Source organism: Somniosus microcephalus, chromosome 18 (genome assembly GCF_052327205.1).
Source record: "Somniosus microcephalus isolate GS21.2 chromosome 18, FLI_Smic_1.0, whole genome shotgun sequence".
In the NCBI taxonomy this organism is placed as follows: domain Eukaryota; kingdom Metazoa; phylum Chordata; class Chondrichthyes; order Squaliformes; family Somniosidae; genus Somniosus; species Somniosus microcephalus.
This window is the reverse complement of record NC_141004.1, coordinates 70583142-70605136: the sequence shown is the minus strand read 5'-3', so window position 1 is coordinate 70605136 and position 21995 is coordinate 70583142. Positions and strand designations below refer to the sequence as shown.

Genomic DNA, 21995 nt, shown 5'->3' with positions numbered 1-21995 from the left:
GAGGGCAGTTTGCACTGGTTTATATCAATATCTCCATGGCATTTGATTACGGTTTCATCGTCTCTTACCCCTTCAGCCACCAGTCCTGTTCCACAGGGCACATCAAGGACCAGCGCACTGCCTCGATCTTCTACATACACAGAGTCCACTGTCTCCACACAGAACCTGGGTGCCTGGTAATCCATCACGGTCATGTGCTGAGGGCAGAAAGAGATTTAATTCATACATAGAAACATAGAAGATAGGAGCAGGAGTAGGCCATTCGGCCCCTCGAGCCTGCTCCACCATTTAATGAGATCATGGCTGATCATCCAAACTCAGTACCCTGTCCCTGCCTTCTCTCCATATCCCTTGATCCCTTTAGCCTTAAGAAATATATCCAACTCCTTCTTGAATATATTTAATGAATTGGCCTGAACTGCCTTCTGTGGTAGAGAATTCCACAGGTTCACCGCTCTCTGGCTAAAGAAATTCCTCCTCATTGTAATGATCAATAACATGTCATTCTATAGTGGACACTAGGTGGAGCCGTAGAGCTGTGTAGAGCTGTATATAAGACTACACTACCCAGCTGTATATATATATATTAAGACTACATTACCCATGAGGCACTAGGCTACCCAGAAGGTAACAGTCAAGATGGAAGCCTCTACAGATACTGTACCAGTCCACATGTGCTCAATAAAGTAACTAGCAAAAGCTAGCTGTGTTCATAATAAGAATGTCTAGTTATTAATGAACATAAGATGGTACCAGGGTGGTGAAGATCTGCTGAAAATTGTGAAAAGCGACATGGAGAATTTGAAGCCACCAGAGCGTTTGAATCTCGAGAAAAAAATCGACTACAATTGGCAGATTTTTAAACAACAATTCGCACTCTACATTGCAGCCATCGGATTCGGTACGAAGCCAGATGCAAGGAAGGTAGCGTTGCTGCTTACGGTTGCAGACCCACAGGTGATAGAGGTATTTAATACATTTGTATTTAATCCAGTGGAGAACAGAGAAAAATTAGAAGATGTGCTAAAAAATTTTGATGCACATTGCTCTCCCAAAAAGAATGAGACCTATGAAAGATACATCTTCTGTTCTCGGACACAGCAGCAAAATGAGACTTTTGATAGCTTTATAACTGATCTGAAACTGAAAGCACAGACATATAATTTCTCTGAGCTCAAAGCATCCATGATTTGTGACCAGATTGTGTTTGGCATTCATGATAAAAAAAGTCAGGGAACGTCTGTTGAGAGAAACTGAACTAAATTTGGAAAATGCGGTGAAAATATGCCAAGCCAGCGAGCTAGCTCGAATGCACGCGAAGACTTTCAGTGAAATCAATAATGATGCGATTGTAATGAGTGATAATGCTGCTGTTGGTGCTGTGTCCTATAAGGGGAAGAAACATGGGCAGAACAGAAATGAAAAGCAATCGGAGGATGAAATTTTTAATTGTAAACGCTGTGGTTACAAACAACAGTTAAGACAATGCCCAGCGTTTGGAAAAATGTGCACAAAGTGTAATGGAAAGAATCACTTTGCCAAACAATGCTTTTCAAAAGTACAAACTAAGAAAGGGCAATGAGTTAATGTAATTGAGGACACTGATTTAAGTGAGACATTTTTTGTAGGAATGGTGTCATGTGACAATATCAAAAAGGATACAGAAAATGTGCAGCCCTCAGAAATGGACAATGCTGAACATAAAGTTAATGCAGTAAAAGAGGACAAATGGATGATCCCACTGCAGGTAAATGGAACATTAGTTACCTTGAAACTAGACACTGGGGCAAAAGCAAACTTAATCAGTATGAGTGACATTAACAATATGAAAGAAAAGCCCAAAATACAGAAAAAGTCAGTACTACTGAAGGACTATAATGGACAGAAAATAGATAGCTTAGGTGTATGCAGACTTAAAGTGACAGTCAAAGACAAAGTGCATCATCTCATGTTTTCTGTTGTGGCTGAAAGGCTTGATTCACTACTGGGTGACAAAGCTTGTGAGGACTTAGAACTGGTCAAAAGAATCTACCGTATAAACTGTGCCATAAGCAGACCATATGACTCGGTGGACTCTGTAGTGAATAATTTCCAGGATGTGTTCAAAGGATTTGGAGTTCTACCATTCACTTACAAGATCCAGCTAAAGCAGGATGCTCAGCCAGTGGTACATGCTCCACGAAGAGTTCCAGCACCCCTGCGTGACCGGCTCAAGAATGAACTGGACAGAATGACCACGCTAGGAGTCATCTGGAAAGTCGAAGAGCCAACAGACTGGGTTAACTCCATGGTATGTGTAAAGAAAAAGAACAATGATCTAAGAATATGCATGGATCCAAAGGACTTAAATGCAAACATAAAACGTGAACACTACCAGATTCCCAAGTGAGAAGAAATCACCAGTGAAATGTCAGGTGCCAGATACTTTACAAAGCTCGATGCCTCACAAGGATTTTGGCAACTAAAACTGGATGAAGAGAGCACCAAATACTGTACCTTCAACACACCATTTGGCAGGTATTGTTTCCTCAGAATGCCTTTCGGGATAATATCTGCATCTGAAATCTTTCATAGAGTGACGGAACACATAATTGAAGGTCTGGAAGGAGTTTGGGTCGATGTTGATGACATCATCATCTTGGGCTCCACACTGAAAGAACACAATGAGAGACTGACTAAAGTGCTACAGAGCATACGCCGGAATGGACTGAAGCTCAACAAAGCCAAGTGTCAGTTTGGCGTCCAGGAAGTCACTTTCCTAGGAGATAATCTATCTGGTAAAGGAATAGAGCCAGATATGGAAAAAGTAAATGCCATACTCAAAATGCCCCGACCCACTGACAAAAAAGGAGTGCTACGCATCATGGGGATGATAAACGTCATTGGAAAGTTCATTCCTAACTTGTCAGCCAAGACAGCCTGTCTGCGAGACCTGCTACATAAAACAAATGAGTTTGCATGGACAGAAAGACATGAACAAGAGTGGATAAACTTCAAAACAGTGCTGACAACCACACCTGTACGCACCTTCTTTGACCCAACAAAAAGAATCAAAGTGTCAACGGATGCATCAAAAGATGGCCTAGGTGCGGTCTTGCTACAAGCAGAGGGTAAAGATTGGAAGCCTGTTGCCTATGCCTCCAGGTCTATGACTGATACTGAGTGTCGATATGCCCAGATTAAAAAGGAATGTCTAGGCTTGGTAGTTGGACTAGAAAAGTTCCATGGCTACATATATGGACTTCCCACCTTCACAGTTGAGACAGACCACAGCCCTCTGGTTGCCATCATAAAAAAAAACCTGAATGAGATGTCTCCAAGGATTCAACGACTCATGATGAAGCTGCAAAGATATGACTTTGAACTGATCTACACACCAGGCAAATACATAGTGTTAGCAGATGCACTATCCCGAGCACCCACAATGAGTCATGTGAGCTCTACTGAAGAAGACGTGGATGTTCATGTGAGTATGGTCACTGCTGCGCTGCCCGTGTCAGACACAAAATCAAAGCAAATAGCAGAAGAAACAGTAAAAGATACAGTATTACAAACAGTAATAGAGAACATTCATCATGGTTGGCCAAAAGGTTCCTGTCCAAAATATTTTCACATAAGGTCAGAATTGAGTGTCGCAAGTGGACTATTACTAAAACAGAACAGAATAGTCAATCCACAGGCTCTACGTCAAGACATGCTCAAAAGGATTCATGAGGGACACCTCGGAATTGAAAAATGCAAAAGGAGAGCAAGAGACACTGTTTATTGGCCTGGCATAAATAAGGACATTGAGAACATGATAGGCAAATGTGAGACATGTCAGAAACACCAAAACAAACAAGCAAAGGAACCAATGATAGTAGCTGACATATCAACAGCAGCATGGCAAAAGGTTGGTATGGACCTTTTTCATTTAAATGGTAAAGACTATCTAATAGTGATTGACTACTATTCTAACTATCCTGAGATGGCGCTGCTCTCAAGCACCACAGCAAGCAGTGTCATAATGCATGTGAAATCCATCTTCGCCAGACATGGAATTCCCAGGATTGCTGTTAGCGACAATGGTCCATGCTTCAACTGTAAGGAGTGGCAACAGTTTGCAGCACAGTATGACTTTCAGCACATCACATCCAGTCCTTTGTATGCTCAGTCAAATGGTAAGGCAGAGAAAGGTGTTCAAGTTCTCAAGCAGCTACTGAAGAAAGTGACAGAAAGCAAGTCTGATCCTTATCTCGCCCTGCTGAGCTACCGAGCCTCACCTTTAGACTGTGGTTCTTCACCTGCTGAACTACTAATGGGTCGCAAGTTGTGCACCACGCTACCCTGCTGTGCAAAAGAACAGCAAAGTGAGGAACTGAGACAGAGACTTCAACTGTTAAAGCTGAAACAGAAATCATACGATGACAAGTCATCCAAAACTCTAAAACCATTGACAAGGGATGATGTTGTCAGGATTGAGGATCCAGATGCATGGAACAGGAAAGCTACAGTTCTTGAGGAAGTAGGACCAAGGTCATACACTGTTAGAACTGAGGAAGGACAGGTTCTCAGGAGGAACCGCCGTTCCCTCCTAAAAACACAAGAGACTATTCAAGAGCAGATTGATGACAATGCCGCAACTGCATCTTGTCATTCACCGCCAGAACAATCTCATGAAGACACATCAGACTTACCCATGTTGAGAAGATCCACACGTGAAGTAAAAGAGCCTGATAGACTTAATCTTTGAATACAATGTAAAGCTTTGAAAATGTGTTGACTGTTTTGAAAATGTTTATGTTTATAGAGCACTAACAAAAGTGTTACTGATATTATCTTTATTGTTTTCTTGAAAGTTGATTGATATTGATTTTGTTAAACCTCAAAGAAAGGGGGATGTAATGATCAATAACATGTCATTCTATAGTGGACACTAGGTGGAGCCGTAGAGCTGTGTAGAGCTGTATATAAGACTACACTACCCAGCTGTATATATATATTAAGACTACATTACCCATGAGGCACTAGGCTACCCAGAAGGCAACAGTCAAGATGAAAGCCTCTACAGATACTGTACCAGTCCACATGTGTTCAATAAAGTAACTAGCAAAAGCTAGCTGTGTTCATAATAAGAATGTCTATTTATTAATGAACATAAGACTCATCTCTGTCCTAACTGGCTTACCACTTATCCTTAGACTGTGACCCCTGGTTCTGGATTCTCCCACCATCGGGAACATCCTTCCTGCATCTAGTCTGTCTAGTCCTGTTAGAATTTTATAAGTTTCAATGAGATCCCCTCTCATTCTTCTAAACTCCAGCGAATATAAGCCCAATCGACCCAATCTCTCCTCATACGTCATTCCTGCCATCCCAGGTATCAGTTTGGTGAATCTTCGCTGCACTCCCTCCATGGCAAGAACATCCTTCTTCAGATAAGGCAACAAAAACTGCACACAATAACTCAAGGTGTGGTCTCACCAAGGCCCTGTACAACTGCAGCAAGACATCCTTGCTCCTGTACTCGAATCCTCTCGCTATGAAGGCCAACATACCATTTGCCTTCTTAACCGCCTGCTGCACCTGCATGCATACCTTCAGCAACTGGTGCACAAGGACACCCAGGTCTCGTTGCACTTCCCCTTCTCCCAATCTATTGCCGTTCAAATAATAATCTACTTTCCTGTTTTTGCCACCAAAGTGGATAACCTCGTATTTATCCACATTATACTGCATCTGCCATGCATCTGCCCAATCACCCAACCTGTCTAAACCATACTGAAGTTTCTCTGTATCCTCCTCACAGAACACACGCCCACCCAGCTTTGTGTTGCCTGCAAACTTGGAGATATTACATCTAATTCCCTCGTCTAGATTATTAATATATATTGTGAATAACTGGGGTCCGAGCACCGATCCCTGCGGTACCCCACTAGTCACTGCCTGCCACTTGGAAAAAGGCCCGTTTATTCCAACTCTTTGCTTCCTGTCTGCCAACCAGTTCTCTATCCAAGTCAGTACCTTACCCCCAATCCCATGTGCTTTAACTTTGCATGCTAATCTCTTATGTGGGACCTTATCGAAAGCCTTCTGAAAGTCCAAATACACCACATCCACTGGTTCTCCCTTATCTATTCTACCAGTTACATCCTCAAAAACTTCCAGTAGATTAGTCAAGCACGATACAGTCTGGCTCCTGAAGAGTTTTGCTCTCTACAATCTTTATCTTGGAACAGGGCAGCAGAGCGCGGGGAAGTGTGGCGGGGTCTCATTCTGGAGTATGCGCTGGACCAGTGGAGCCTATTGAACCTGGTCCCATGACCCTGCTTGCTACCCATCACTGCTCTGCTTGCATGGACACCCACTGCTGTCTTTTACTCTACCCAACCTGCTCACAGAACAGCAGTGCTTCTGCAGGCTGAGGTCACGTCAGATGGTGACAGACAGATCTGCTCCCTGCTGAACCTAGTGACCTCCGCCCTTGACATTCTTTCCTCTGGATCCTTCCAGTGCACTACTGGAGACATATCCAGGATCTCCTAGTCGATCGGTTTAAGGTAGGACACTGATGAATTGCTTACATAGAGGAGGAGGAGGATGAAGATGGGGCACCCATTACCAGTCCAGCTGCTTACATTGCCACCTGGGATGCCAAGGATCTCCTAAAATCGCAATGGTTCACCATGTGTAAAACGTAAGAAATGAAACACTGCGGTCCACTCCCACCTCCAGGACCAATCCCGACCCCACGCCCTTTGCACTAAACAGTCCTTCAGCCACTCATTCACCCATTGCACATCTGGCCAATGGGTCCGTCATGTATTGACATGAACCAACTGATAGGGCGAGCTGGCCCTTGGGACACAATAATGGGCAAGAAGTGGAGGCGGTGCTAAGCAATCAATTTTCCATGGCATTATAAAAAAAAGGGACACTTAACATTTTATCAATCGCCCCGAGGCATACCCTTGGTGAACTACATTTCCAGAAGGCATTTGATAAAGTCCCTCATAGGAGACTGAGCTAAAGTTAAAGCTCATGAAATTGAAGTCAAATTATTGACCTGGCTAGGAAATTAGCTGAGCAGCAGGAGACAGAGAGTAGGGATAATGGGCAGGTACTGTAATTGGCAGGATGACTAGTGGTGTCCCGCAGGGATCTGTGTTGGGGCCTCAATTATTCACCGTATTTATTAACGACTTAGATAATGGGATAGAGAACCATACATCCAGATTTGCCGATGACACAAAGATAGGCAACATTGTAAGCAGTGTAGATGGAAGCATAAAATTACAAAGAGATATTAATAGATTAAGTGAATGCACAAAACTGTGGCAAATAGACTTCAACGTAGGCAAGTTTAGGTCATACATTTTGAACCTAAAAAGGATAGAATAGAGTACTTTCTAAATGGTGAAAAGCTAGAAACTGGAGGTCCAAAGAGACTTGGGGGTCTATGTGCATAGATCATTAAAATGTCATGGACAGGTACAGAAAATAATCAAAAAGACTAATGGAATGCTGGCCTTTATATCTAAAGGGCTAGAATACAAGGTTATGCTACAGCTAAACAAGACCCTGGTTAGGCCACAGCTGGAGTACTGAGAGTAGTTCTGGGCACCACACCTTAGGAAGGATATATTGGCCTTGGAGGGAGTGCAGTGCAGATTTTCCAGATGATACTTGTGGGGAAAAATTCGGTATCGGCCATTTTGGGGCGCTAACATCACCTGGGTGCTAACTGCAGGGGGCGGTGGTCAATTTCGGGTCCGGGGCGCTACCAGGGCGATGCGCACGGTGATAACGTCATGATCTCTGGGTGAAGGAGATTGGGGCGAAATAACATAGCGCCGCCGCAAAACTCCCACCGAACATGGCGGGAGTCGATGTCAGCGCCGCAACCAGCCGCAAAGCCATTTGTTCCCCGTTAGCGCCCCCTGGGGGCACTAATGGGAGGCACAAAGGCACCCAATTTCACCCCCTTGGACTCCAATGGTTAAATTACGTGGAGAGACTACATAAACTAGGCTTGTATACCCTGGAATTTAGAAGGTTAAGGTGATTTGATCAAAGTTTTCAAGATATTAAGGGGAACTGTGTCACATGTCCCGTGTCCCATGTGGCTTCAGGAGAGGTAGAGGCAGGCTGCTCAGGTCCCTGACCTGACTGGTGAGATGCTTTTGGCCTATACCCTCTGGATTTTGGAGCCTGTGAGGGTCCCGCCAAAGACCACTCCACTTGCACCTGTGCAGAGGCAGACTCAGCCACGGGGACACGAGGATGCATGTCGAGCATTGACTGAGGGAGGGCAATGAGTGACAAGTGGCAGCACTTTGAGTGGAGTTCCCACTTCCATCATCATCATCCCTCACCTGGGCCAGGGCCACATCCCTTCTACCACTCCACTGCAGACCAACTTGGTGGAGATCAGTGACACGTTGTAAGGCCACAGATACGGTACCTGTCATCCTGTTGAAGGCACCAGACATGTTGGCATCCAAAGTCTGCACAGCCATGTTCATGGTCTGCATAGACTGATTTCAGAGTCTTGCTTGAAGGGCCTTGGAGGCGGGCTGTCTCTCCATGGCAGGCGTTCTCGCAATGCCCTGTGCCACCAAACTACCAGCGATCAATTTGGACACCGCCACCCTTTCTACTATTGTGGAGAGTGGGTGTGGCATGTCTGTCAGTACCTGGCTAAGTTGCTGATGCACCTCTGGCATTCTTCTTCTCAATGATAGTCCATGGGGTTCAGCATCTGTGTCCAGCTGAGCAGAGCTTAGAGGGGATGTCCCTCCAACATGGACTGTCCTGGTCACAAGTGTCTGCTCATATTCACTTGTGAGGTATGAATCACCAGGTGAAGGCTCAACTAACTGTCTAAGTGGACCCACTAAAGTGTGAGTATTTGCGCTGGTGCATGGCTGTGACGGTGCACCCTCAGAAGAAGTGAGGTCTTCTGAGAAATTGTCCTCATGGATGTCCTGCAACACTTGGTGTATGCGTGAAGGCCCTGGAAGACAAAGAAAGGGATATGATTTAGTTGCGGCAAAGTCACAATCTTGACAATTACCAGATTCATTTTACTCATAGTTCAGTCATTGATGAAATAATGTCAGCGTATGTGTATCAGAGATATTTGTAATAGTGTCACCACCTAACTGCGAGCTCCTTGTCTCTCCATCTCTGACTGAGATGGATGCAGAAGTGCCACTTATTTCCAGGGCCTCTTCCTCTGCATCTGTTACCTGGACTATTTGTGGCGGGCCACCTCCATTCCGTCCATCTCCCTTGGGCTTTGAGCTCTCTTCTCCTACAATGGGCGAAAAACAGACCTGTGAGTGAGTGAAGGTCAGGTGCTCACCCGATGAATGCAGTGCATTTGATGAGGGCGACTATGAGACAGATGCATCACGTTGCATCAGGATTGGGGTGAGTGGCAGCAGTGGATGAATAAATGGGGACGTAATGCAGTGCATAGAAAGTGAAGGCTGGGTGTGGCTTAAAGTTGAGTGCATTGAGTGGTGCTGGAGTTTTGCTAAGTGGGAGAAAAATCATTTAAGTGTATTTTGTGAATTTTAGTGTGTTAAGAAGTCAATTATTTGAAGTAAGTTTAATTTTTTAAGGGTTTTTTAAACTCTTGGGCAGTTTAAACCGGAAGTAGAATCCGGGTATAAAAGGGGAGGGGCTAGTGCAGTGCACGGAGTGCCTTGTGCATTGAGTGGTGCTGGAGTTTTGCTAAGTGGGAGAGTTCGGATAAGTGGGAGGTGAGGGTGTGTTTTTTGCTCTGTTTTGTTCCCCACTCCCAGGCTTGGACAACACTGCAGAGGCGGAGCAGCGAGACGAGTCAACCAAACAGGCCCCACAGACAGTATTCAAGGAGGAGGTTGGTGATCAGCTGGTTGGTTGGTTTTCTTCCTTCTCTTCTCTTTTATACCTTTAAGTTGGTAAGTCCTTTGAATAGTGGTGTGACATTATCATCTATATCCGGGCAGGGTCTTCATAACTAATAATAAGAAATTTAATTAATTATATAGAATGGAGCAGGTGATGTGTTACTGTTGCGAGATGTGGGAGCCGGTGGTCCCCATTGAGGCTCACGGTGATTACATCTGCGACAAGTGTTTGCTGCTAGAGGAACTCAAGTTCCATGTTATGGAGCTTGAGACCGAGCTTCAGACACTGTGACACATCAGGGAGGGGGAGAAGTTCCTGGACTCTATGTTTCAGGAGATGGTCACAACTATGAAGTTAATTACTGCAGATGTAGTCCGTGGTCAGGGACAGGACGGTGTGACTACGAGTGAGGAAGGTACAGGAATCCAGGATGTAGTGTTGAAGGAGACACAGCCCTTGTTCTTGTCCAGCAGGATCGAGGTTCTTACTCCCTGTGAGGGCGGGAGTGGGGACTGCAGGGAGGATGAGTAACCTGGCCACAGCACCGTGGTACAGGGGGCCATTCAAGTGGAGGGAGTAAAAAGAAATGTTGCAGTGGTAGGGGATAGTATCATTAGGGGGATAGATAGGGTTCTCTGCAGTCAAGAGCGGGAGTCCCGAAGGCTGTGTTGCCTGTCCGGTGCGAGGGTTAAGGACATCTCTTCTGGGCTGGAAAGAAACTTGGAGTGGGAGGGGGAGGATCCAGTTGTCGTGGTCCATGTTGGTACAAACGACGTAGATAGGACAAGGAAGATGGTTCTGTTAAAGGAGTATGAGCAGCTAGGGGTCAAATTAAAAAACAGAACCTCAAGGGTAATAATCTCTGGGTTATTACCTGAGCCACGAGCGAATATGGCTAGGATAAATAAAATTAAAGAGTTAAATGCGTGGCTCAAAGACTGGTGTGGGAGAAATGGGTTTTGCTTCTTGGGACACTGGCACCAGTACTGGGACAGGAGGGAGCTGTTCCGTTGGGACGGACTCCACTTGGCCAGTGCTGGGACTAGAGTCCTGGCGAATCATATAACTAGGGCTGTAGAGAGGGCTTTAAACTAGTTAGTGGGGGGGAGGTTTCTAGAGAGCAAATAATAGAAATGACAACAGAGAAGGTCATAGACTTAGGTAGCAGTGGGGGAATTAAAAAACAGAATGTGTCAGGAAGGGACAGAAGGTATGGAGCAAAAAGTAAAGTACTAAAAAGGGAAAAAACAGGAACTAAGTGTTACAAAACATATTTGAAAGTTCTTTATCTGAATGCACGTAGCATTTGTAACAAAATGAATGAGTTAACGGCACAAATAACGACATATGGGTATGATCTTGTGGCCATTACAGAAACATGGCTGCAGGGTGACCATGACTGGGAATTAAACATACCAGGTTATTTAACAATCAGGAAGGACAGGCAGGAAGGGAGAGGAGGTGGGGTGGCTATGTTAATAAAGGAAGGAATCACTATAATACAGAGAAATGATATTGGGTCAAAGGAGCAGGATAGTGAAACAGTTTGGGTGGAGATAAGGAATAATAAGGGGAAAAAACACTAGTGGGTGTAGTCTATAGGCCTCCGAACAGTTGCAATTCTGTTGGACGGAGTATTAATCAGGAAATAGTTGAGGCTTGTAATAAGGGAACAGCTATAATTATGGGGGATTTTAATTATCATATTAACTGGACAAATCAAATTGGGCAGAGCAGCCTTGAGGATGAGTTCATTGAGTGTATTAGGGCTGGGTTTCTTGAGCAGTATGTAACTGAACCAACCAGGGGGCAAGCAACCTTAGATTTGGTCCTGTGTAATGAGACAGGATTAATTAAAAATGTCCTAGTAAAGGATCCCCTTGGAATGAGTGACCATAACATGGTTGAGTTCCATATTCAATTAGAGGGTGAGAAGGTTGGATCTCAAACAAGCGTGCTGAGCTTGAATAAAGGAGACTATGAAGGTATGAGAGCGAAATTGATTAGAGTGGACTGGGAAAATAGATTAAAGGGTAAGACGGTACATGATCAGTGGTGTACATTTAAGGAGTTATTTTACAACTTCCAAAAAAAATATATTCCACTGAGGAAAAAAGGGTGTAAAAGAAAAGATAGCCATCCATGGCTAAGTAAAGTAATTAAGGATAGTATCCGACTAAAAACAAGGGCATATAAGGTAGCCAAATCTAGTGGGAGGATGGAAGATTGGGAAGTCTTTAAAAGACAGCAAAAAATAACTAAAAGATTGATTAAGAAAGGGAAGATAGATTATGAAAGTAAATTAGCAAAAAATATAAAAACAGACAGTAAAAGTTTCTATAGTTATATAAAAAGAAAAAAGGTGGCTAAAGTAAATGTTGGTCCCTTAGAGGATGAGACCGGGAAATTAATGGTGGGAAACATGGAGATGGCAAAAACACTGAACAATTATTTTGCATCCGTCTTTACAGTAGAGGACACTAAGAATATCCCAACACTGGACAAACAGGGGGCTCTAGGGGGGGAGGAACTAAATATGATTAAAATCACTAAGGAAGTGGTACTTGGTAAAATAATGGGACTCAAGGCGGATAAATCCCCTGGACCTGATGGCTTGCATCCTAGGGTCTTGAGGGAAGTAACGGTAGGGATTGTGGATGCATTGGTAATAATTTTCCAAAACTCACTGGACTCAGCAAAGGTCCCGGCAGATTGGAAAACTGCTAATGTAACACCCTTATTTAAAAAGGGTAGTAGGCAGAAGGCTGGAAACTATAGACCTGTTAGCCTAACATCTGTGGTTGGTAAAATGTTAGAGTCCATTATTAAGGAGACAGTAACGGGACATTTGGATAAACATAATTTAATAGGACAAACTCAGCATGGTTTCATGAAGGGGAAGTCATGTTTGACAAATTTGCTGGAGTTTTTTGAGGAAGTAACATACAGGGTGGATAAAGGGGAACCAGTGGACGTAGTGTATTTAGACTTCCAAAAGGCATTTGACAAGGTGCCACACAAAAGATTATTGCTCAAGATAAAAAATCACGGGATTGGGGGTAATATTCTGGCGTGGGTGGAGGATTGGCTCTCTAACAGAAAGCAGAGAGTTGGGATAAATGGTTCGTTCTCAGATTGGCAACCAGTAACTAGTGGTGTTCCGCAGGGGTCAGTGCTGGGTCCCCAACTCTTTACAATCTATATTAACGATTTGGAGGAGGGGACCGAGTGTAACATATCAAAGTTTGCAGATGATACAAAGATGGGATGGAAAGTAATGAGTGAGGAGGACATAAAAAACCTGCAAAGGGACATAGACAGGCTAAGTAAGTGGGCAGAGATTTGGCAGATGGAATACAATACTGGAAAGTGTGAGGTTATGCACTTTGGCAGGAAAAATCATAGAGCAAGTTATTATCTTAATGGCAAGAAACTGGAAAGTACTGTAGTACAAAGGGATCTGGGGGTCCTGGTGCACGAAACTCAAAAAGTTAGTATGCAGGTGCAGCAAGTGATCAAGAAGGCCAATGGAATGTTGGCTTTTATTGCTAGGGGGATGGAATATAAAAACAGTGAGGTATTGCTGCAGTTGTACAAGGTATTGGTGAGACCGCACCTGGGATACTGCATACAGTTTTGGTGTCCATACTTAAGAAAAGACATACTTGCTCTCGAGTCAGTACAAAGAAGGTTCACTCGGTTAATCCCGGGGATGAGGGGGTGGTCATATGAGGAGAGGTTGAGTAGATTGGGACTCTACTCATTGGAGTTCAGAAGAATGAGAGGCGATCTTATTGAAACATATAAGATTGTGAAGGGGCTTGATCGGGTGGATGCGGTGAGGATGTTCCCAATGATGGGTGAAACTAGAACTAGGGGGCATAATCTTAAAATAAGGGGCTGCTCTTTCAAAACTGAGATGAGGAGAAACTTCTTCACTCAGAGGGTGGTAGGTTTGTGGAATTTGCTGCCCCAGAAAGCTGTGGAAGCGACATCATTAAATAAATTTAAAACAGAAATAGATAGTTTCCTAGAAGTAAAGGGAATTAAGGGTTACTGGGAGCGGGCAGGAAATTGGACATGAGTCTAGGTTTGGAATGGTCATGGCCCTGTGGGTAGTGGAGTGGGCCCAGGGGCCGTGTAGCCTGGTTCTGCTCCTACTGTGTTCTAATTCTGTGTTAGATTTCAGGAGATGGTTTTATTCCTGTTCCTGGCTGGGGTGGAGATCGCCTTTACAGAATATAGGGACAGAGTGATCTCCTGGAAGAATTTCGATCGCCTAGATGGGTCGGAGAGGAATTTCCCAGATTTTTTTCTCCCAAATTGGCCATTGGGTCTTTATCTGGTTTTTCGCCTCTCCCGGGAGATCACATGGGTTCGGGTGGATGCACAGTGATAGAAGATTTGAGGTTAGGATCAGATCAGCCATGATCTTATTGAATGGTGGAGCAGGCTCGAGGGGCCGATTGGCCTACTCCTGCTCCTATTTCTTATGTTCTTATGTTCTTATGTTGAGTGGGTGTGAGGAGTGATGTGATGGAGAATGCTTCGCAAGATAGAGTGAAAGGATGAGGGAGCTTAAACCACAGGATGTAGGTGAATCAGCAAATGTACTCACTTATCCTGACCTGTTATGTAATTAAATCACTTCCCACATTGCATCCAAAACCAGGACACAACGCTCCTGCTGATCACCTCCTCAGCTACCTCCATCCACGCCTTCTTGATTTCTTCCTCCCATTGCTGGGGAAATGTATATCCCTCCTGCCCCTGCCTGCACCCAGCAGTAATTCCAGTGATGCGCCATTGAACCTGGGTACTGCCCTTGCTCTATATGCATCCATCATGAACATCAACAAATTCCATTTCCGGACTGTCCCTTTAAATACAGCTGAGATTGCGTCATGCGACACAAAATCTGGAATTAAAATTTAATTGCTGCAATTGAATTGAGATCGCGGATTCTGACCTGCCCAGTTGACTTCCAGGTTCCGCCCATGCAATTCCACCAGCCCCCATCTCCTCGCGTTCGGAAGCCGCCTTCATATTAATATCGGGCCACATGTTGCTACACAAATGGGCAGAGCGATTCTTTCCCCCCAGGGGTCAGTTCTATGGCCAGTAAAGTGAGAGGGTGACAGGAGCTACCTGGTCATAGTTCTCAGCCCATGAGTCGAAAAACTTCACATTTTCTTCCAGATCCATCTCTTTGTCTAAAGTGAGGATGTTCTTGGTGGCAGTAGCCACATCTATTCCAGACTTATTCATCCTGTGGAAATAGAGAATACAAGCCGGTAATAGGAGGCTGAGAATAAAATATTGCAGCAAAAACATCCTTTCATTCCAATTACAAGGGCTTGAAATGAGACAATACATTCTACCTGCAATTACAGGATGGGACCACAATGAGACAGATACGCCCTGCCTCACAGGCAATAAGGAAGCAATTTAGTGTGTGAATTTTGACTTTTCCACAATTGCATTTCGAGAGTGAGAAAATATAATAAACAGAAAAGAAAGCCTCTGACTGAGACTGTCGTGATTACTCCTGTGTATTTGTACTGTCCTGTTATTGGATATTAATGATTAGAAACCCAGGGGGTGAAATTCAGCTACGTTTGGGGGTGGTAATCGAATTAGTGGTGGACATTTAGTGCCCGAGGCGGGAGTACTGCCCTGGCCGCTAAATTGTCTTATCGCCCCGGCGAGGAAGCGGAGCGCTATCTTGGGCGCTCCACTTCCTCTCAGGGCTGTGTCTGGGGCACAAAGCGTGGTATCGCCGGAATGCTACGTGGCTGCTCTGTGTAGTGCTGACGCGTTTCAGCACCCCGCCCCTTCCGTAAGAGGGGAGACCAGCTGTGCGCTCTGCAGGCCGTTTGATGGCCTCCACTAGCCCACCAGGGCAGCGTGATGGCGTGGCCGCAGCTCGGCAGCGAGACGCGATGCCAGGCGGCACGAAGACGGCCACGGACCATGCCACGGGCCACCAAGCGGGGCTGACCTGGAGGTCGGCCAAAATTAAAAATGGTACGGGGTCCAGCCGGACTGCCCCTTTAATTAACGCCCCGCCAGCGGTGTGCAGCCCGATTTGCAACCCGCGAGGCTGGCGCTGACATCCCCTGCTGCAGCCTCGAAGGGCGCAGCCAAGCTTGTGCCGCGAGGCGCTAAGGGGCCACGGAGGGGCGCTAAGTGGTCGTGTAGCTCGCCGATGACGTCATTGCTGGCAGTGCAGTGGCAATTTCACAGCCGGCGCTATTAGTGCCCCCGCTCGGGCGATAAGCCTTTGTACTCATCAGCACCCGCTGGAGGTGCAAAGGAGGTGAATTCTGCCTCCCCCCAGATTGCAGGATTCAGAAACTCTGATTTTCACACCCATTTTGCTGATCTGAACTCCCGTCAATCTCGACTCCATATCTGGGCAGATTCTCACAATATTCACCTTGATAAATCATTGTCAGTGCTGAGCCAGTGGTTTGTGTGTCCCTCTGCTTCGACAGGAGGAGGAGACAGCATGATTAGAGGATATAGACATGGAATTCCAGGCCCTTAATCTCAGTTAAAGACAGCCAGCGTGTGGGTTCAGGGTTCTGAAGACATTCCCACTGTAAAACCTCTTCAGATTGCACAGTTCTATTCATTGAATTTTAGAATCTTACAGCACAGGAGGAGGCCATTCGGCCCATCGTGCCTGTGCTGGCTCTTTGAGAGAGCTCCCCAATTAGTCTCACTCCCCTGCTCTTTCCCCATAGCCCTGCAATTTTCCTTTTTAAAATATTTATCCAATTCCGTTTGAAAGTCACAATTGAATCTGCTTCCACTAACCATTCATGTAGTGCATTCCAGACCATAACAACTCGCTGTGTCAACAAATTTTTCCCCCTCTCCCCTCTGGTTCTCTTGCTAATTATCTTAAATCTGTGTCCTCTGTTTACCGACCCTCCTGTCATTGGAAACAGTTTCTCCTTATTTACTCTCTCAAAATCCTTCATAATTTTGGACACTTCTATTAAATCTTCTCTGAACCCTCTCTGCTCTAAGGAGATGAATTCTCCAGTTTCTCCACAGAACTAATGTCCCTCATCCCTGGTCACATTCTAGTAAATCTCCTCTGCCTCTCCAAGAGCTTGACATCCTTCCTGAAGTACAGAGCCCAGAAGTCATAGAGTCATAGAGTCATAGAGTTTTACAGCACAGAAAGAGGCCCTTCGGCCCATCGTGTCTGCACCGTCCATCAATCCCTGTCCAGTCTAATCCCATTTTCCAGCATTTGGTCCATAGCCTTGTATGCAATGGCATTTCAAGTGCTCATCCAAATGCTTCTTGAATGTTGTGAGGGTTCCTGCCTCCACCGCCCTTTCAGGCAGAGAGTTCCAGATTCCAACCACCCTCTGGGTGAAAAAATTCCTCCTCAAATCCCCTCTAAATCTCCTGCCCCTTACCTTGAATCTATGCCCCCTTGTTATTGACCCCCCTACTAAGGGGAAAAGTTCCTCTTTATCTACCCTATCTATGCCCCTCATCATTTTGTACACCTCAATCAGGTCCCCCCTCAGCCTTCTTTGCTCCAATGAAAACAACCCCAGCCTGTTTAGTCTTTCTTCATAGCTGAGGCGCTCCATCCCAGGTAACATCCTGGTGAATCTTCTCTGCACCCTCTCTAAAGCAATCACATCCTTCCTATAGTGAGGCGACCAGAACTGCACACAGTACTCCAGCTGTGGCCTCACCAGCGTTTTGTACAGCTCCATCATAACCTCCCTGCTCTTATATTCTATGCCTCGGCTAATGAAGGCAAGTATCCCATATGCCTTTTTAACCACCTTATCTACCTGTTCCGCTGCCTTCAGGGATCTATGTACATGCACACCAAGGTCCCTCTGACCCTCTGTACTTCCTAGGGTCCTACCACTCATTGTGTACTCCCTTGCCTTATTTGTCCGTCCAAAATGCATCACCTCGCACTTTTCAGGGTTAAATTCCATTTGCCACTTTTCCGCCCATCTGACCAACTCGTTTATATCTTCCTGTAGCCTGAGGCTTTCCTCCTCACAATTTACCACCCCACCAATTTTCGTGTCATCTGCGAACTTACTGATCATACCTTTTACATTCTCATCCAAATCATTTATGTAGATCACAAACAGCAAGGGACCCAGCACCGATCCCTGAGGTACCCCACTAGACACAGGCTTCCAGTCACAAAAGCAACCTTCGACCATCACCCTCTGCCTCCTGCCACTCAGCCAGTTTAGGATCCAACGCGCCAAGGCACCCTGGATCCCATGGGCTCTTACCTTCTTGACCAGTCTCCTATGCGGGACTTTGTCAAAAGCTTTACTGAAGTCCATGTAAACCACATCCACAGCATTTCCCTCATCCACACACCTAGTCACCCCCTCGAAAAATTCAATCAGATTTGTCAGACATGATTTACCCTTGACAAAGCCATGCTGACTATCCCCGATTAATCCTTGCCTCTCCAAGTGGAGACTAATTTTGTCCCTCAGAATTTTTTCCAATAATTTCCCTACCACAGATGTTAGGCTCACTGGCCTGTAATTCCCTGGTTTATCCCTGCTACCCTTCTTGAATAATGGTACTACGTTAGCTGTTCTCCAGTCCTCTGGTACATCCCCTGTGGCCAGAGAGGTTCTGAAAATTTGTGTCAGAGCCCCTGCAATCTCCTCCCTTGCCTCACACAACAGCCTGGGATACATCTCGTCCGGGCCTGGGGATTTATCCACTTTTTGGCCTGCTAAAACCGCTAGTACCTCCTCCCCCTCGATGCTAATATGTTCAAGTATGTCACAGTCCCCTTGCCCGATTTCTATGTCTACATCATCTTTCTCCATAGTGAACACAGATGCAAAAAATTCATTTGAAACCCCGCCTACATCATCTGGCTCCACACACAGATTGCCACTTTGGTCCCTAATGGGCCCTACCCTTTCCCTGGTTATCCTCTTGCCCTTAATCTATATATATAAAGCGGCTCTTCTGTCTGTCTGTCTGTCTGTCTGTCCGCCTGGTCTCGATGCGTTTGGAAGTTACAGAGCGTACCGACGCGCGCGTCGCCTCAAAAGAAAGCTTGCGATTCCGGACCGGTCATCGGCGTATTTACGTTTCGGCCGGACAAAAATCCCGCCCGCGGTATCCCAAAAACGTTCAGCGTTCCGCTCATTAGCATCTCATTAGCGACCGTGTGACGTCGAGGTCTTCCTACAGTTGAGTGTCGAGTGACTCGACGATTGACCAATCCTACGCTTGGGTGACCTGACCGGTCGACCAATCGGTGCGTGTGTGGGCGGGCCTTATCCTTCTGAACCGAGGTGAGTGGCCGCCATCTTGATTTTTCACGATTTTTTCCCCCACACTTTCTGTGTGTTAGGGAACTAAGGTAAATATTTGAATTATGTGTTAGGGAATTAATTAACAATTTATTTCAGTTTTATATTGTGTTTAGCAACCCCCCCCTCCTCCTCCTCCTCCTCGCGCAGGGGGGACTCGGTGCTGGTCTCCAGGCCCGCTGCAGGCAGGCCTGAAGCTCCAAAAATTTCTCTATCTCTCTTCCCTCTCTCTCTCTCCTTCTCCTCTTCCCTTTCTCTCCTTCTCCTCTTCCCTCTCTGTCTCTCTCTACTTCCCCCTCTCAGGTTTGACGGTGTCGGGGCCCGAAGTGAGCCGCTCTAACGGCCGCCAGCCCGCGGGGTTTCCCTGCCTACTCCCCGCGGGCCGCCTCGCCCGCGCATGCGCCGCCCGCCCGCGAGAGCCCGCTCTGGCTTTTTTTTTTAAACGGCAACCACGCATGCGCACGGCCCCCATGACGCCAGCACACAGCCTCGTGAGATCGCGGGGGCTGCGAGCCTTGGGAAATCGCGGGGGGGAGAGCCTCGGGAAATCGCGGGGGGGGAGAGCCTCGGGAAATCGCGGGGGGGGGAGAGCCTCGGGAAATCGCGGGGGGGGGAGAGCCTCGGGAAATCGCGGGGGGGGAGAGCCTCGGGAAATCGCGGGGGGAGAGCCTCGGGAAATCGCGGGGGGCGGGGGGGGGAGAGAGCCTCGGGAAATCGCGGGGGGCGGGGGGGGGAGAGAGCCTCGGGAAATCGCGGGGGGCGGGGGGGGGAGAGAGCCTCGGGAAATCGCGGGGGGCGGGGGGGGGAGAGAGCCTCGGGAAATCGCGGGGGGCGGGGGGGGAGAGAGCCTCGGGAAATCGCGGGGGGCGGGGGGGGAGAGAGCCTCGGAAATCGCGGGGGAGAGAGAGAGAGAGAGGGTGGGGGAGAAGAGAGAGGGGGTGGGGAGAAGAGAGAGGGTGGGTGGTGGAGAAGAGAGAGAGGGTGGGGAGAAGAGAGAGAGGGTGGGGGAGAAGAGAGAGAGGGTGGGGAGAAGAGAGAGAGGGTGGGGAGAAGAGAGAGAGGGTGGGGGGAGAGAGAGAGAGGGTGGGGGGAGGAGAGAGAGAGGGTGGGGGGAGGAGAGAGAGAGGGGTGGGGGGGAGGAGAGAGAGAGGGTGGGGGGAGGAGAGAGAGGGTGGGGGAGAAGAGAGAGAGAGGGTGGGGAGGAGAGAGAGAGGGTGGGGAGGAGAGAGAGGGTGGGGGAGAGAGAGAGAGAGGGTGGGGGAGGAGAGAGAGAGGGTGGGGGAGGAGAGAGAGAGGGTGGGGAGGAGAGAGAGAAGGTGGGGGAGAGAGAGAGGGTGGGGAGGAGAGAGAGAGGGTGGGGAGGAGAGAGAGAGGGTGGGGAGAGAGGAGGGAGGGGGAGGAGAGAGAGAGGGTGGGGGAGGAGAGAGAGAGGGTGGGGGAGGAGATAGAGAGGAGGGTGGGGGAGGAGATAGAGAGGGAGGGTGGGGGAGGAGATAGAGGAGGGTGGGGAGGAGATGAGAGGTGGGAGGAGTAGAGAGGGAGGGTGTGGGGAGGAGAGAGGGAGGGTGGGGGAGAGAGAGGGGGAGGGTGGGGGAGGGAGAGGGAGAGAGAGAGGGTGGGGGAGGGGAGGAGAGAGGGAGGGTGTGGGGGAGGAGAGAGGGAGGGTGGGGGAGGGGAGGAGAGAGAGAGGGTGGGGGAGGGGAGGAGAGAGGGAGGGTGGGGGAGGGGAGGAGAGAGGGAGGGTGGGGGAGGGGAGGAGAGAGGGAGGGTGGGGGAGGAGAGAGAGAGAGGGTGGGGAGGAGAGAGAGAGAGGGTGGGGAGGAGGGAGAGAGAGAGAGGGTGGGGAGGAGAGAGAGAGAGGGTGGGGGAGGAGAGAGAGAGGGTGGGGGAGGAGAGAGAGAGGGTGGGGGAGGAGAGAGGGTGGGGGAGGAGAGAGGGTGGGGGAGGAGAGAGAGAGGGAGGGGGAGGGGAGGAGAGGGTGGAGGGAGGGGGAGAGAGGGTGGGGGGAGCGAGAGGGAGGGGAGAGAGGGTGGGGGGAGCGAGAGGGTGGGGGAGCGAGGGAGGGTGGGGGGAGGGGAGAGAGGGTGGGGGGAGGGGAGAGAGGGTGGGGGGAGCGAGAAGCTGGGGGAGCGAGGGAGGGTGGGGGGAGGGGAGGGGAGAGGGTGGGGGGAGGGGAGAGAGGGTGGGGGGAGCGAGAGTGTGGGAGAGCGAGAGGGTGGGGGAGCGAGGGAGGGTGGGGGGAGGGGAGCGAGAGGGGGGAGGGCAGGGAGAGGGGGGGAGGGAGGGAGAGAGAGTAAAGCAGGGAGAGACGGGGAGGGAGAGAGGGGGAGGGAGGGAGAGCGTGAGGAGAGGGGGAGGGAGAGTAAAGCAGGGAGAGATGGGGGAGGGAGAGAGAGGGTGAGGGAGGGAAAGAGTGAAGGGGTGGGACAGGGAGGGAAAGAGTGAAGGGGTGGGAGAGCTTACCTTCTTCCTTCGCAGGGGTCCATCGGGCCACCTTCGCCCCCCCCCGTCGCGCTCTCTCTCTTCCCCCCCCGTCGCGCTCTCTCTCTTCCCCCCCCGTCGCGCTCTCTCTCTTCCCCCCCGTCGCGCGCTCTCTCTCTTCCCCCCCGTCGCGCTCTCTCTCTTCCCCCCCGTCGCGCTCTCTCTCTCTTCCCCCCGTCGCGCTCTCTCTCTTCGCCCCCGTCGCGCTCTCTCTCTCCCCCGTCGCGCTCTCTCTCTTCCCCCCGTCGCGCTCTCTCTCCCCCCGTCGTGCGCTCTCTCTTCCCCCGT

General features: G+C 48.2%; 1 protein-coding gene across 3 annotated transcripts in view; it reads right to left on the bottom strand.

Moving 5' to 3' along the window:
- Positions 1-21995, bottom strand: part of LOC147105366 (methyltransferase-like protein 27) — a 47361-nt gene that overhangs the window by 19451 nt on the left and 5915 nt on the right. Inside the window, exons 1-3 of one of the 3 annotated variants that reach the window (XM_086011661.1) lie at positions 16319-17103; positions 15028-15148; positions 69-197 (exon numbers count right to left, since the gene is read on the bottom strand). In XM_086011661.1, coding sequence (XP_085867787.1) covers positions 69-197; positions 15028-15148; positions 16319-16392 — 324 coding nt within the window. In that variant the 5' untranslated portion in view covers positions 16393-17103. Of the gene's footprint in view, positions 1-68; positions 198-15027; positions 15149-16318; positions 17104-21995 lie in introns of those variants that run through there. The other 2 variants (XM_086011659.1, XM_086011660.1) reach the window with 2 other exon arrangements.